Source organism: Phyllobates terribilis, unplaced genomic scaffold (genome assembly GCF_046119375.1).
Source record: "Phyllobates terribilis strain yellow unplaced genomic scaffold, ASM4611937v1 Scaffold_2__4_contigs__length_985480577, whole genome shotgun sequence".
Classification (NCBI taxonomy): Eukaryota; Metazoa; Chordata; class Amphibia; order Anura; family Dendrobatidae; genus Phyllobates; species Phyllobates terribilis.
In genome coordinates, this window is record NW_027362762.1 from 56,639,998 (window position 1) to 56,656,498 (window position 16,501).

Here is a 16,501-nt window from a genome sequence, read left to right on the forward strand (position 1 = left end):
TTTTATGATTATTATATTATTTATGTATTTTTTTACATATGTATTTTTTTATTTTATCTTATTATACATTATGTATTGTTTTTATAAATTATCTAATCTAAAGATTTTAATTTCATTTATCTTATTATATCTTTTTTATTATTATTATTATTATTTATATTTCATTGTTTTTTTGCTTACGTATTTTTATTTTATCTTATTATACAATATACTAATTTTATTTGCAGCTTTATTATATTATTTATATTTGATTTTTACTTACATTTTTTTTAAGAATTTTATTTTATTATTATACTATACAATGTTTAAAAAAAAGAAAGAACAACATTATAAATAAAATTAAAACACTTTAATTGCATTTGCAGCATTATTATATTATTTATATTGGATATTTTTTACATATTTTTTTTATAATTGTATCTTTTTATTGCTATAACTATAATGCATTTTTTAATACATTTAATCTAATTTTTTATTCAATTATTTTTACTTCTACTTTTTAGCCATTAACTTGACTTTTTATTTTGCAATTGTTTTTTTTTTCATTTGTTCCAAAAAAAATAAAAAATAAATACATTTTACAAAGTCCAAATGGTTTAGTTCTCTAAAGTCACACAGATACGTAAAAATCACAGTTTTCAATGTCTTGAAACACAACTTACCCCTTTGGCATCGATCACTCCGGGCTTTGCGTTAAACTTTACAGTTTTCAATCTCGCCCTCTCTTTTCTTTCGACTCTGTAATAGAATACAAAATATGTTGAAAAATGTCTACCTTAAAGGGGTTGTGCAAGCATAAAAAAATATGGCTGTTGATTTCTAAAAACAGTGCCACTCCTGTCCTCAGGTGGTGGGTGGTATTGCAGCTCAGCCCCATTCACTTCAATGGAGTGGAGCTGCAATACCATACACAACCCTTGGACAGGAGTGCTGCTGCTTTATTAAGTAAATCTATTTTTTTAAAAATACACATACAGTAAGTCAGTGGATACCAAAAAAACAACACCACCCCCTAAAAAAAGCAAAACCCACTCCCCCCCCCCAAAAAAAAAAAAAAAAAAACACCACTGTCTTCAAAGACCAAAATAGTTGTGTACTGAGGGATTATAAAAGCCATACGTTTAAAAAAAAAACACAGCAGGACAGTGTCTGGTCATTGAGGACCAAAATCTCTGGTCACTAGGAAGTTCTCTTGGAGCGAGAGGCAGAAGCTGGCGAATTCTTTGCTGTTGTACCTGGAGAAGACAGTGGCAAAATATCTAATTGCTCAATTATGATAATAACAACCCGACACAAAGCGGAGAGAAAAGAAACATCTCCGATACATGAGCAGGAAGTGCGGCCGCGAGTCTTCAGGCTTGTAAAGCAATTAAAGGTCAATAAGATTTGCTTCAGTGGCAACGCTGTTTGCTAATGTCTGCAACCGCTAATGTCTGCAACCGCCATCGGGAAATCATTAATGTGAGCACAACACAAAGCTGCAAAATTTATAGAAACCGGAAATAGTAACCCAAAAAAATCTATGTACAAATAGATAATATCAACGGTTTTGCAACAATAAGGTTGCAAAGGTCTTGAGATGGCTCACTGGTTTTACCCATCATGAGATGTTTCTTGTGTGGCACCTTTGTAATGAGACACTTTTTTATAGGCATATCTATGTATCTCTCACATATCTATTTAGCAATAATGTCATCCTTTTGATGTGTCAGTTTTGCATAGCTCTGCTTTCTTTGAGGATATCTATTTATTTATTTAATATCTATCTATCTTGCTGTTGAGCATTAATTCCATCTCAGCAACAGAGAAACTAATACAGGAAACAGGAATGAGAGGAGTGTCTTTGCAACTCTACAGGAAGTGGGTCGGGTCTTTATATCTCTACAGGAAATGAGAGTGAGTCTTTGTATCTCTACAGGAAGTGGGGGCGGGTCTTCGTATCTCTACAGGAAGTAAGGGTGAGTCTTTGTATCTCTACAGGAAGTGGGGATGGGTCTTTATACCTCTACAGGAAATGAGGGTGAGTCTTTCTATCTCTACAGGAAGTGGGAGCGGGTCTTTATATCTCTACAGGAAATGAGGGTTAGTCTTTGTATCTTTACAGGAAGTGGGGGCGGGTCTTCGTATCTCTACAGGAAGTAAGGGTGGGTCTTTATATCTCTACAGGAAATGAGGGTTAGTCTTTGTATCTTTACAGGAAGTGGGGGCGGGTCTTCGTATCTCTACAGGAAGTAAGGGTGGGTCTTTATATCTCTACAGGAAATGAGAGTTAGTCTTTGTATCTCTACAGGAAGTGGGGGCGGGTCTTCGTATCTCTACAGGAAGTAAGGGTGGGTCTTTATATCTCTACAGGAAATGAGGATTAGTCTTTGTATCTCTACAGGAAGTGGGGTCGGGTCTTCGTATCTCTACAGGAAGTAAGGGTGGGTCTTTGCATCGCTACAAGAAGTGGGGGTGGATCTTTTTATCTCTGCAGAAAATGGGAGCGGGTCTTCATATCTCTACAGGAAGTGGGGGCAGTTCTTTGTCTTTCTTCAGGAACTGGGGGCGGGTTTTTGTATCTCTACAGGAACTTTTAGTGCTGGCAGAATGCTGATGAAGAAGCATCATTCACTCCAAAAACGTGGATGGCAAGTTACAAAGAGTGAGAATAGGGACCGTACCTGGCCATATTAGACTGCTATGTGCATCAGGTTTTGTGTGAAAGCACAGGTATACAGGTACAATTCAAATTAGGAAATTGATATTAAGGGAGCAATTGGAGCTAATGAAAAGTTGAGCAGTTCGCTACAGAAGTCAATCAAACTCCACCGTGTTTTCTTTTTCTTTGAGCTGACAATTCCTCCTGATTTCCCCATATACTTGTCTTGGCCAATCATGCATGTTTATTTCAGGACAGGGGGGAAAGGCTGCCACCAGACACCTCCAACAGCCAATTGTAAGGCCAAACAGAGCAAGAATACCGTATATCCTGCCATCAGAGCCCTGAAAGTGGAGTGCCCAATATAAATACTGCCATCAGAGTGCCTCTATACACAATAGTGCAAGCAGAGTCCTCCATATAAATACTGCACCTATATACAATAGTGCACGTACAGTGACCCACAATACTGCCAAAGTGCCCCTATACAACAGTGTAAGTAGAGTGCCCCCTATAAATACTGCCAGCAGAGTGCCCCTACAAACAAGAGTGCAAGTACAGAGCCCCCTATAAATACTGCCAGCAGAGTGCCCTTAACACTACAGTGCAAGTGGCCCATAAATAAAGCCACCAGAGTGCCCTACAGATAAGAGCGCAAGTAGAGTGTCCCCTATAAATACTGCTAGCAGAATGCCCCTACAGGAAAGAGTGCAAGTAGAGTGTCCCCTATAAATACTGTCATAACAGTGCTCCTACAAACAAAAGTTCAAGTAGAGTGCCCCATATATGTAGCACCCTGAGGATTCGGCTGCTACAGGGGTATTACACCTCAAGCCAGAGGTGTGGTATTCCACTCCCGGGTAAGGATGGAGTGTGGAACTGAGCTCAGTAGGCTGCATGCACTACACACATCCCATTTCCGAGGGACAGACCAATGGTACTCCCACTAGAGAAATGTGCAGGTGCGACAGTGTCTGTCCCTGGCTGGAGTGGGAGGGGGGTGGAACATCCCAGTGGTGTAGGGGCAGATAGGGGGAGCAGTCTGGGTGGTGCTGGGAGCTCATTGGGTGCTGGTCGCCTGGGCTCACACGTGGAGGGAGTATATAGGGTGGGAACCATCTTAGAACAGGGTCTTTTGTAGAGGTTTGGTCAGTCTGTCAGAGTTGAGTCAGAGAAGCAGAGCAGCTCAGCCAGCTCCAAGGTCAAGAGAGAGAGAGAGGAGAAGGAAGGACCCAGAGGGGGAGAAGAGGGAACTCCAAGAACCCAAAATTAGACCAGAGGGTGAAGAGTTGGCACAAGGGTACCGGATCCCAAGCTGGTGGAGGGCCCTAATCCTTAGCCAGAGACCGGAGGTCGTGGGCAGGATCTGCCACGACCACCCACTAAATCCACCCGGAAGGCACACCAAGAATAGGGTCAGGGAACCCAGAGACAAGGGTTTACCAACAAGAGGCCCGAGGGAGCCGGACTTAGGTGGATCCCTGGTGGGGAAGGCCAGAGAGAAGGACAAGTCAGAAAGGGAGCTCAGGACCACGCTCCAGAATCACCTGGGGGTTGGCCGAGTCCAGGACCTGGTGGACGCAGCACGGCTCGGGTGGTCACTCAAGGCCGGAGTGACCAACACAAAAGCAGTAAGTAAAACCCTGAACTGCACAGCCCGACTCGGAGTCTTATTACCACTCTCACTGCACCACCACAACCACCACCCTCTACAACTGACCCCCTGTGGCTATACCCCTCCCGTTGGGGGTTATATTACCTGAGCTGCACACACACCACCAGCCTCAGCGGACCCTGCTGCAGCGGCGGCCGTAGTGACCGCAAATCAACGGGTGGCGTAGTCGACACTAAAGAACATCCAGCAACATCTGTAGGACTGCCACACACTGAGCTTGACACCCTGGGCACGGACCGGGTCACCGCCACTCGGAGACTACAACCCCCATCTGATCCGGCTCCGGGTATCCCCCAAACAACACTGGCCCAGGGGGCGCGTCATATACATACTACCATCAGAGTGCCCCTACAAAGAGGAGTGCAAGTAGAGTGGCCCATATGAATATAGCAAGCAGAGTGCTCCTACAGACAAGAGTGCAAGTACAATGCCCTGTATAAATACAGCCAGCAGAGTGCCCCTACAAACAAGATTTCAAGTTGAGTACCCCATATGAATACGGCCAGCACAGTTCCCCTACAAACAAGAGTTGCCGCAGCGTGCCCCATATAAATACTGCCAGTAGAGTCCCCTACAAAAAAGAGTGCATATAGAGGGCCCAATATAAATACAACCAGCAGAATGCCCCTACAAACAAGAGTGCAAGTACAGTGCCCCAAATAAATACTGCCAGCAGAGTGCCCCTACAAACAAGAGTGCAAATAGAGTGCCCTATGTAAATACAGCCAGCAGAGTGCCCCTACAAACAAGAGTGCAAGTACAGTGCCCCATATAAATACTGCCGCAGAGTGCCTCTACAAACAACGGAACTATGTAAACAGCTGGTGACCATTGTTCTGGAGATAAGTGCTGGTCCCAGAGGTGAAACTTCTCAAACACTTATGACAGATCCTCTGGAATGCCCTTTTAAACACTACCTCGATAATACCATCATATTGTGACCAAACAATCCCGCCATACAGTAACTGACTGTTAGAAACATACAATGACCTAATAATACTGCCATACAGTAACTTAATAATGCCGTCATATAATCACCTATTAATACTGCCAGTTATGAAAAAATACCATCTTGTGGTGACCTAACAACACTGCCAATAATAACCCAATAATACTATCACATGGTAACCTAACAACACTGCCAACAATAACCCAATAATACTGTCACATGGTGACCTAACAACACTGCCAACAATAACCCAATAATACTATCACATGGTGACCTAACAACACTGCCAACAATAACCCAATAATACTATCACATGGTGACCCAATGATACAGCCAAGCAGTGGTTGAAACCTATTACTATGCTGTGTCCTTATAATACCGCTGTAAAGTGAGTGACTGACTGCGGTACAGGGACTTGGTATAAACCTACAATTTATACAGGCGCAGATTTACTTTTTAGTTGACTGTTTCCATTTTGAATTTGTAAATGAAATACCCAACGCAGAACTGAGTAGGCGGAACGCTCCAGGCGCAGGTACACAACTATGGACGTAAACCAATGAAGGGATCGAAAAAAAGGACGTTAGTTCTTTACCTATAGCCTATAAGCCGCGTCTTTTTTAGGAGCCATCTTTTTGGGATGTGAGCCAATCTCACCGTAGGGAAAAGCAGATTTTATTTTGCTTTTCTGGCTCCTGTTCTTGCAAGGTTTTTTTTTTGTTTTTTTTTTTTTTTAGCAAAGACAGGGAAGGTCATTAGCGGTCGTGAGAGGATGGATATAGGAGGTTTGCGGTTGCTTTGACTTTAGACCGTGGCGCCAAAACTGCACTTAACGTCATCTCCAATTTCCCTGGTTCAGCGGCAGAGGAGACGGGTCAGGATTTGCTGTGTCTATTCCCTGTCAAAGCAGATTTCTCCTCTTTCCATCTGCAGACGTAGGGTTTTATGAATATGTCAGATTTAAGAGGCCAGAAAGGATCCCATGAGCTTTACGGAGATTCCAAAAATATAAAATATATAACATTTATATGAATCCATCAACGTATTTTACTCCAGAGATAGGATAGATGCACGCAGGTCGTGAAAAAAAATCTGCAGTGAAAATTGACCTGTTGTGCTGATTTTATATATTCGGGGGTTTTTTTGCTTTTAATTTTAATTTTTTATTTATTTATTTATTTTTAAACCTTCAGATTTGGCTGATCTTATATATTCAGAGTATCAATTTACGTTGCTGATTTTCAATGCGGATTTCCAATTTTGCAGTGCGTGGGGTGAAATCCACATAAAAATCTGAGCCAAATCCTGACGTATCAATTATGTTGAAGATTTTAATGATTTTCTGTGGCAAAATCCAAAGCAGAAAATATCTGATCGGATACAGAAATAACTAGCAGGAATGCGAACGAAGCTTACGGGGGTTGTCCGGTGAAAACAAGTTATCAGCTTTCCTAAGGATGGGACATAAATTATTGATCGGTGGGGGTCCGACAGTTGGGAATTGTTTTTTTTTGCAAATTCTGTTTCGGAATTAAAAGTCAAAAGCAATAAATACAACCCTGCCAGCCATAAAAAAAAGAGAAAAGCCGGGAGGAAATGCAATGTAATAGTTATAAAGGATTTACGCTGTAATAAAACTAGGCAAGTTGATGAGCAAGGAGCAGGAAAAACAGGGGGGGGGGCTCGGTAAAAAGATTTTCCAATAAAAAAAAAAAATGAAGTTAACTAGACAAGCCCTTTAATTTCATAATATATCATATGGGTCAGGTTAGCTCCCCCTAGTGGCGCCTGCAGGTGGCCGGAATTCTTCCTATTGACAAGGTTAGAAATGTCTAATAAGTGGGGTGCTTAATTATCGGGACAACGGGGGTCCGGCAAACTTGTTTTAACAATAAAGAAATGTAGAGTTAATACCTCCGCTTGCTGGGTATAACGCCCATCTCTTCGCTGTCTCCATCCTGCAGGACTCTTCTGGCTTGCCACCATTCATCATCGGAGGCATTGATCACGTGTAGGATTTCTCCGTATTTAAAGCTGAGGCCCTGGCTCGGGAGGCCGCTGTCCTTACTTTTATCGTAGTCAAACATGGCTCTGCGAGAAAAGAAGAAGAAACATCTCGTTATCACAACCTGTTCTTGGAGAGGACACGTGACGGGGTCACCTACTGCTCTAAAACCAGCAGCGGAGGAAAAAGAAAGGGGTTAAATGAATATTATCTGAATACAAAGGCAGCAACTCGATTAAAAATCCCCTCCCGTTTTGTGTCTACAGCTCCAATGCAGACCTATGTCTCTCTATGGTTACAGACTACAGATGAACCTGCAGTCGTGCGTCACTCCACTCCGTCTGACCATTCATTTTACTGATCACGCACGGTTTATTTGTTGTCTATAACCTTAGAGACACATAGGTCTGCATAGGAGCTGTATACATAAAACGGTAATAGATTTTTAATGGAGATTATGCTATTAGTGATAATAAAAGAATGCAAAATTGTAAAATGATGCATATAATGTTGCAGTAGTAGTAGGATCAGATCCACGGTGATTTGAGCCTCTCGCTCTTCGCTGCATTGATAGCAGATGTATCTATATGACGCGTTTCGGGTAACGCACGCTGCAGCCCGCACTTTGCAGACAACGAGCCCAAAGGCACCATTAGGGATGAAGCCACCAACACCCACAGCAATTACGAGACCTGCTCGGGTCATAAAGTAAATGTGCTTCTCCTTCAGCTGCACGGACGCGCTGACAAACACGATCCCGGTAAAGGCTCCCGCAGGAGACACCACCGGTTATTTATTGCCGAGAAGATCCAGTAACGACACCGGGCTTAACCATTTACAATATGTTCCTTATGTAGGGGGCATCAGCCCGGCTAACGACTCCGGCACAGGATCTGCAGACGGCTCCTTTCCTTAAAGAAGACTTGTGAGCGAGGGAAAGGAACAATTCATTAATCTGAGCAATTCCTCATTACTCTGCAAGTAACTCAGATTCAAAAGGCACAGGTTTATGTACGCAGCTCTTATGCCGACCTGCATTATAAAGAGAAAAGTATTAGGACACACGCTAATCGTTTAATTCCTGCTTTTCATTCCATCGCAAAAATAACTTGACAACTTGATTCTCGGAGTCGGTACGATTAAGGCAATCCCAATATATATATCTCAATATATATAAATTATGAATAAAAATTCAGAAAAAAAAAAGATAAAATAAAAAATGTACCATAGTTTGTGTCGCCATTTCCTGAGGCCTGTAATTTTTTGATTTTTTGATTTTTCCATCGATGGAGCTGTGTGAGGTCTTGTTTTTTTTGCACAGCTAGCTGGCGTTTTTATTCATACCATTTTGCGGTACATAAGATGTTTTTATTGCTTTTTATTGCATATTTAGGATAAGGAGCAATAACAGAACAAAAAGAGGTAGCTCTGGTGTTTCAATTTTTTTTCCTTTACCCAATGCGTTAAATAATTTTAAATTTTGATAGAACTTTTATATATAATTTATTTTTTATTTTTGTTGTGTTTCTTTTTATTGATTTACTTTTATATTTTTTAATACATTGTACAAAATTTTTCAGTCCCCCATAGGAGACTGGAACCTGTTTCTGACCCTGCTCCATACAAGCGTACAGTTACGTCCATTTGCGCAAAGGGATTAAATCTTCATACACATAGATGTAAAAAATTATAAAATAAATAAAAATACGTTCTTGTCATGTCTTGCATTCACATGATTGACTCATGCGCCATTCTCCTGTTTATTCATTTATTTTTATTACCAGGAGATTGGTCCCTCTCCGCCATAATGATTAATGGAGTAAAGCGCGGGAGGCGATGGTTATATACAAAGCGCCATTTCATTGTCTCGGGAATACGGCAAATGGTCAAACAGCATGAAAAGATTAATGTATGATGCTTACTAAGTAACGCTGCCCAGGCATGTGCTCACCGCTGTCATTTTTTTTCTTCTTTTAATAGAAACTGGGACATAACCTTGAGACAACGGTTTCTCAGATCTATACACAAGGAGGTTGATATGAGGCCAAAAGGATATCTAAGGGGCTGGAGAACCTTTCATGAAGCTCTATTGATAGGGGAAACTTTATAGAAAATAAGGCCCAGGTCAAAAAACGTAAGTAGAGACCACATACTCAAATTTTTTTCTCAGGATGGATAGATAGATTAGATAGATATGTGATAAGATACATACATATGCCTATAGAAAGGTGTCTCATTACCAAAGTGCCACACAAGAAACATCTCATGATGAGTAAAACCAATGAGCTGTGTCAAGACCATCACAACCTTATTGTTGCAAAACAAACTGATGGCATTAGTTACAGGAGAATTTCTAATCTACTGAAGTTTCCAGTGAGCACTTTTGGGGCCATAATCTGTGAAGTGGAAAGAACATAATTTCATCATAAACCGGCCATGACCAGGTGCTTCCCGCAAGATTTCAGAAACAGGGATGAAAATAATTATCAGAAGAGTTGTCCAAGAGCCCAGGACCCCCTGTGGAGAGTTACAGAAAGACCTGGAATCAACAGGTACAATTGTTTCAAAGGAAACTATAAGCAATGCACTCAACCTCTATGGCCTGTATGCACGCTCACCACGCAAGACTCCACTGCTTAACAAAAAGCATGTTCAAGCGTGTTTAAAGTGTGTTAAACAACATTTAGACAAGCCTGTGAAATACTGGGAGAATATAGTCTGGTCAGATGAGACCAAAATTGAACTCTTTGGAAGCCATAATACACACCATGTTTGGAGGCCAAAAGACACTGCATATCACCCCCAAAACACAACACCAACAGTTAGTGAAGTTTGGAGGTGGGAACATCATGGTGTGGGGCTGTTTTTTCAGCCTACGGCACTTAAACTTCGTGTAATTGAAGAAAGGATGAATAGACAAGTGTACCAAGACATTCTTGATAAAAATCTGCTGCCATCTACCAGGATGATAAAGAGGAAACGATCCCAAACACACACACAGCCAAGAAAGCTCTCAATTCGTTTCAGAGAAAAAAAATAAAGCTGCTAGAATGGCTGAGCCAATCGCCTAACCTGAATCCAAGAGAAAATGTATGGAAGGAACTAAAGCTCAAAGTTCAGAGGAACCCACAGAACCTTCAGAATTTGAAGAGGGTTTGTGTGGAAGAATGGGCCAAAATCACACCCGAGCAATGCCTGTGACTAGTTTCTCTATACAGGAGGCGTCTTGAAGCTTCATCGCCAACAAAGGCTTTTGAATGAAGGAGTAAATACATTTTGGTAAGTGTGTTCAATACTTTTTCCCTGTGTCATTTCTCATTATTACACATAACTTAATTTATGGACATCTATGGATGATTCCTTTGCCTGTGTGGATTGGATGGGTTGTTACGGACATCTGGTGAGAATTTCATGTCAATAGTACCTTTAGAAATAGATTTACTTTGAAAATTGGTGACGTGTTCAATACTGATTTTACCCACTGTGTATACATACACAGCACTTTCTGTATTACCTCCCCTTTAAATTTCATTGGAGCATTATCTTCTGCGGCAGAAATGAATGGTAATAAAGACTCAACCCCCATCATCCGCCCGATGTGTATTATCCTATCTGAGCCTATTACTCCGCAGTCACGAAGAAGCAAACACGCCATAAATGAGGTGATGAACATCAATAAAAGCAAAGAGAGAAAAGCCTGCTCCACCTGAATTATACATTTATCCGATGAAACGTAGAGCGGCTGATAACAGCGGAGTAATGATCTGCGGGGGCCTCAGTAAGATCTTCTCTGAGAAAAGCTGAAAGCACGAGTGATGTTTTATATATTATCTATATAGTGGTGAGAAGTATTGCAGCATTGCACACAGAACGGCGCCCCCGGTGGTGGGACACATAAGTACACATTAAGTGCCATCATCTTGGTCCTCCTGTGAAGCCCAGCAGCAGATAAATTCATATCCACTGTATACAGCAGTACTACAGCAATGCAAGCAATTGCAGTTTCAAGTAAAAAAAATAAAAATAAATAAATATCTTTTAAAGTTATATATATATATATATATATATATATATATATATATATATATATATATATATATACACACAGTATATCAAAGTTTAAACCACTCCCCTTTTCCCAGTTTTAAAATAAAGAAATAAAAAAAAACAACCTTTGGTATTGCCGCTTCCACAAAAGTCCAATCTATCAAACTATAAAATTAATTAAACGGCATAAAGAAAAAAAAAACAAGCGCCAGAATTGCCATTTTTCACGCTTGTACGGCGCTCCCCCGTTCATTTCTATGGAAGCTCTGAATATTGCCTATTGATATGCCATAAATGGACAACCCCTTTAATTCTCAACTGATACATTGTAGCAACCAGAACAGGTGAAAGGTTTGTCCATGGTGTTTACATAACTACTTCCCCTAGGATCAAATAGTCTGGATACATTGTCACAAACCCTCAGCTGTGAGAAGTATTTAGGTCTATATGTGGGTTTTCACCCTATGGGTACGAACAAGAATGTAACTATTCGCTGCCAGCAAAGTAGAGATCCGGATAACGGCGAGAACCTGAAATGATCGGAAAGTTGCAGAACTTCTCCGGTGATGAAGCCTCATTTACATAATGTAAAGTAATACAATTAGCGTTATTGAAAGTGATGTTCCTCGCTCCCCTCCCGGCCTGAGACGCATCCACATTCAGTGGCTCCAAACACTTCTGAAAGCCGCAGTTAAAATTTGATTAGCTAATATAAAAGGTAAAGCATTAATATTCATAAAAAATATGCAAATATGACATTTTTGCCAAACAAAAGGAGCAAAACTGAATTCATCAGAAATTCTAGGGTCTATGGAATTATAAAAAAAAATGCAGTTTGTATACTGGTGGCCACATGGTGATACAAGGGCCGCATGTGGCTCCTGAATGATTTATATTCCTTTAAAGGGTTATTTCCCCTCTTCCTATATGGACGTTGTCGGATAGAGTTTGTAAAAGCAAGCACTTTTCCAATTTACTGCTTAGTAAAATATTCAGCCGTTTTTGATATATTAACACTTTTCTTTACAGCTCATTGCCTAGGAGACCGACCACCGCTGCTGTCTAGCTTGAAAGCACTGAGCTGAAGTTGGCTGGGATTAAGAGGTAACAATGAGCACTTGTGATCCTGGCCAACTTCAAAAGAGTGCTTACAAGCTCAATAAAAAAGAGAATGTAAGCACTGTGCATGTTCTGCTGTCTATAAGTGGTGGTCGGTCTCCAAGGCAATGAGCTTTAAACAAAAGAAAGGTGTTAATATCTCGAGAACAATTGAAATTTTTCATAAGCAGTAAATTGCAAAATTGCTTGTTTTTACAAGTACTATCTGAAAATACTAATTTATGAAGAGGGCAATAACCACTTTCAATGGCCCTGCACTCATACAACTGCCCCAGATCATTACACATGTGCCCTGGAAGAACAGATCAGACATTGATTGCTTCTGCCTGACGGAATTCTCAGTTCTGATTTGTAACTGTAGCAGCGGAACAGGAAGCGGCAGTTACATTCTAGTAGATTCTGATTGGCTGCTCACTGCCTGTACGATGAATATAAATGTATAAGCAATGGGGAGACACATGGGTGGTACTTTAGGGTCACTGCGTATGGACACTGCTGGAGACTGGGCACTACTGCTTTAAAGGCACAATTTTCAAGTTAATTCTGTGCCCCTAGACCAGTGTTTTCCATGATCTGTTGGGGGCCGCGAGGACTGGAGTTTGGGAAATACCGCCCTAGACCAGTGTTTCCCAAACTCCAGTCCTCATGGCCCCCACAGGTCATGTTTTCAGGATCTCCTTAGTGTTACACAGGTGATGGAAGTATCATCAAGGCATCAGGAATTCTCTCACCTGTGCAACACTATGGAAATCCTGAAAACGTGACCTGTGGGGGCCATGAGGACTGGAGTTTGGGAAACAACGCCCTAGACTAATTGGCCTACAATAGGAGGATAATGGCATCTTAGGGTGTTGGGATCCAGAAAATGCAGAATGGTTTTGGAGGTCGAAAAAGGTGACTCCTAATGCTACATACTTTTTTTTTTAGGGGGGGGGGGGGTCTGTAGTTGAGGACCCTAGTTTCGTAACCAGATGAGAGAGCTACAAAGAGGACCCGGCCTGTCCAGGCGTCACACTAATTACAATGAGAACTGTGTAATGCTTATTTTCTCCAGTGGTGGCGCTGCAGGGAAGTGTCCCGCACAGATTCTAGGGGTCCGAGCAATGAAATTACCTGTGATCACCTTATGTCTGGGGCTGAGACTTTCTATCAATAAGGAATCGAGAAGCTGGGGACACACGTGGATGAAATTTCTCCCGATTTTACATGTCAGTTTCCGCATCAGAACCTGGAGCAAAATGTAACTCCTGCAATACTACACTACACCTCGGACTTATCTCAGTATTCAGAAATAGAGCCATTCTTCCCCAAGGGTTGTGTCTGATATTGTAGGGCTAGGATGCAATACCAGACACAGCCAATAGACAAGAGTGGCGCTATTTATTGGAAAAAAAAAAAAATTCTCTTTTAACCCCTTAACGACCCATGGCGGATATGTCAGGTGTTATTTCCGATGCCATGACAGCTATATCACTGCTCATTGTTCTCAAGAGACAGCGGTTGAAGCCTGGCTGTAATACACAGTCATCTTCTGGCCGCTACGGCTGGCACTGGGGTCACCTGTAATGTTGACAGTTGAATCTCTTCAATGCCACCATGACATTTAATATGTTCGATGGAGGGAGAAGGCTTTCATTACAAAAAAAAAGAAAAAAGTTTTTTTTCTCCAATTTAAATATGATTTTATCTTTCTTTTTTCTTTTCAAGGGGTTTATTATTAAATAAATATATATATATATATATATATATATATATATATATATATATATATATATATGTACACAATTGCTTTCATCAAAACCTGTTGATCAAACAAATTACTACTTGTATCACACTGTGCAATGCATAAAATAATAATAATAATAATAATAATAATAATAATAAACAGGTTAGATTTGCTTTTTTTCCCTCCACTCCTCCCTCATAAAAAACAACAAAAATGAATCAATAAATGTTATGGACCACAAAATTGCACCAATAAAACCTACAACTTATTCTTAAAAAAAAATAAGCAGCAATCCCTCATAGAACTACATTGGCAGTAAAACAAAAAAGTTAATAGTCTTTCAGGAGAGGCAGCAACACAAAAATCAATTATTTTTCCCTCCCTGTAAAACAGGTTTTTAATTGTGCAAAAGTAAAAATATTAAAGAAAGTGTGAGCACTACATTTATCCCGATCGTAGATTATTAAAGTTAAAAGTGGACAGTGAAAGAAAAAAAAAGGCAGAATTGTTCTTTTTGGGTTTTTTTTTTTTTTAATTCCGTCCTCTCAAAAGAAATAAAAGCTAATCAAAAAATGATATGTAGCCTAAAAATACAACTCGTCCTCCATAAAAAATATACAAAAAAAAAAAAAGTTATGTCTCTTTAAAAAGCGAATATAAAAAAAAAAAATTCAAAAGTTACTTGGTTATTAACTATCAAACAGAACTAATCATTAAGGGTTAATATCTGTCTGCTGATGACAAAGAAAATACAATATATCATTTTCCAGGATTGCAGAATAACATAAACTGTCATAAAAAAAACAAAAACATCCAGAAAAGAAATTCTAGGCATCTTTTCAGGTCCATTGAATGTTGATAAGTGCAGCATTTATAATCCACGGTACGACTAATTACGTGTAACATTTTCAATGCAGAATTGTCCGTGGCGATGGGGAAGCGAAATAAATCTTCAACGAGAGAGAGAACATCGGAGTTCTATTTCCAGAAGTAACCCCTTCCTACCTAGAACAACCTGCGGCACACGTCGTCTCTCGCTGATGGACACAATGAATAGGATGGAAGAATCGAGGCTGAGTGCCTCCTCGCAATCACACATCAAATAACACCACAAAAAAATCCTTATCGGCCTCAGGCTACGGGAAATAAAGCTTTCTCCCGCTGTGAAATAAACCACTGGGGATGGTTTTTTTTTCAAAGTTTATTGGACTTTTGCAGAATATGAAAGGTACTTAAGGAAGAATCTCATCTAGAAAGGATTTTCTATAATCTTCTTTACTTTATATATAAACTCCCCCATAAACAAACAATGAAAAAAAGCAAGCATTTCTCCTGATCCGGCATTTTGGCTCTGATTCATCACAGCATTTTCATTTTTTGGGGGGAGTAAAAATGGTTCTAATAATGACTTTTATGTTTGCAGTATTAAATATTTAATTTGCGCCTTTTTCACTTGTTTTAGCCTTTTTTTTATTTGACAATGTAGCCGTGGATTTCCTTATCCAGATGTTTTAGTCTAATTCATCATTTGCAACTTGGTGGAAAATAAGTATTTGGTCAATTACAAAAGTTCATCTCAATACTTTGTAATTTATCCTTTGTTGGCAATGACAGAGGTGAAACGTATTCTGTAAGTCTTCACAAGGTTGGCACACACTGTTGCTGGTATGTTGGCCCATTCCTCCATGCAGATCTCCTCTAGAGCAGTGATGTTTTGGGGCTGTCGCTGGGCAACATGGACTTTCTACTCCCTCCAAAGGTTTTCTATAGGGTTTAGATCTGGAGACTGGCTAGGCCACTCCAGGACCTTGAAATTCTTCTTATGAAGCCACTCCTTCGTTGCCCTGGCGGTGTGCTTGGGATCATTGTCATACGGAAAGACCCAGCCTCGTTTCATCTTCAATGCCCTTGCTGATGGAAGGAGGTTTGCACTCAAAATCTCACGATACATGGCCCCATTCATTCTTTCAAGTACATGGATCAGTCATCCTGGTCCCTTGGCAGAGAAACAGCCCCAAAGCATGATGTTGCCACCCCCATGCTTCACTGTAGGTATGGTGTTCTTTGGATGGAACTCAGCATTCTTTCTCCTCCAAACACGACGAGTTGTGTTTCTACCAAACAGTTCCACTTTGGTTTAATGTGACCATATGACATTCTCCCAATACTCTTCTGGATCATCCAAATGCTCTCTAGCAAACTTCAGACAGGCCCGGACATGTAATGGCTTAAGCAGGGGGACACGTCTGGCACTGCAGGATCTGAGTCCCTGGCGGCGTAGTGTGTTACTGATGGTAGCCTATGTAATGTTGGTCTCAGCTCTCTGCAGGTCATTCACT

General features: G+C 40.6%; 1 protein-coding gene across 10 annotated transcripts in view; it reads right to left on the reverse strand.

The window, feature by feature from the left end:
- DLG2 (discs large MAGUK scaffold protein 2) overlaps positions 1-16,501 on the reverse strand; it is a 1,666,258-nt gene that overhangs the window by 41,525 nt on the left and 1,608,232 nt on the right. For all 10 annotated transcript variants that reach the window (XM_073661731.1, XM_073661710.1, XM_073661711.1 and 7 more), the window contains 2 exons: positions 7,180-7,356; positions 663-738 (listed from right to left, as the gene is read on the reverse strand). In XM_073661731.1, coding sequence (XP_073517832.1) covers positions 663-738; positions 7,180-7,356 — 253 coding nt within the window. The remainder of the gene's footprint in view (positions 1-662; positions 739-7,179; positions 7,357-16,501) is intronic.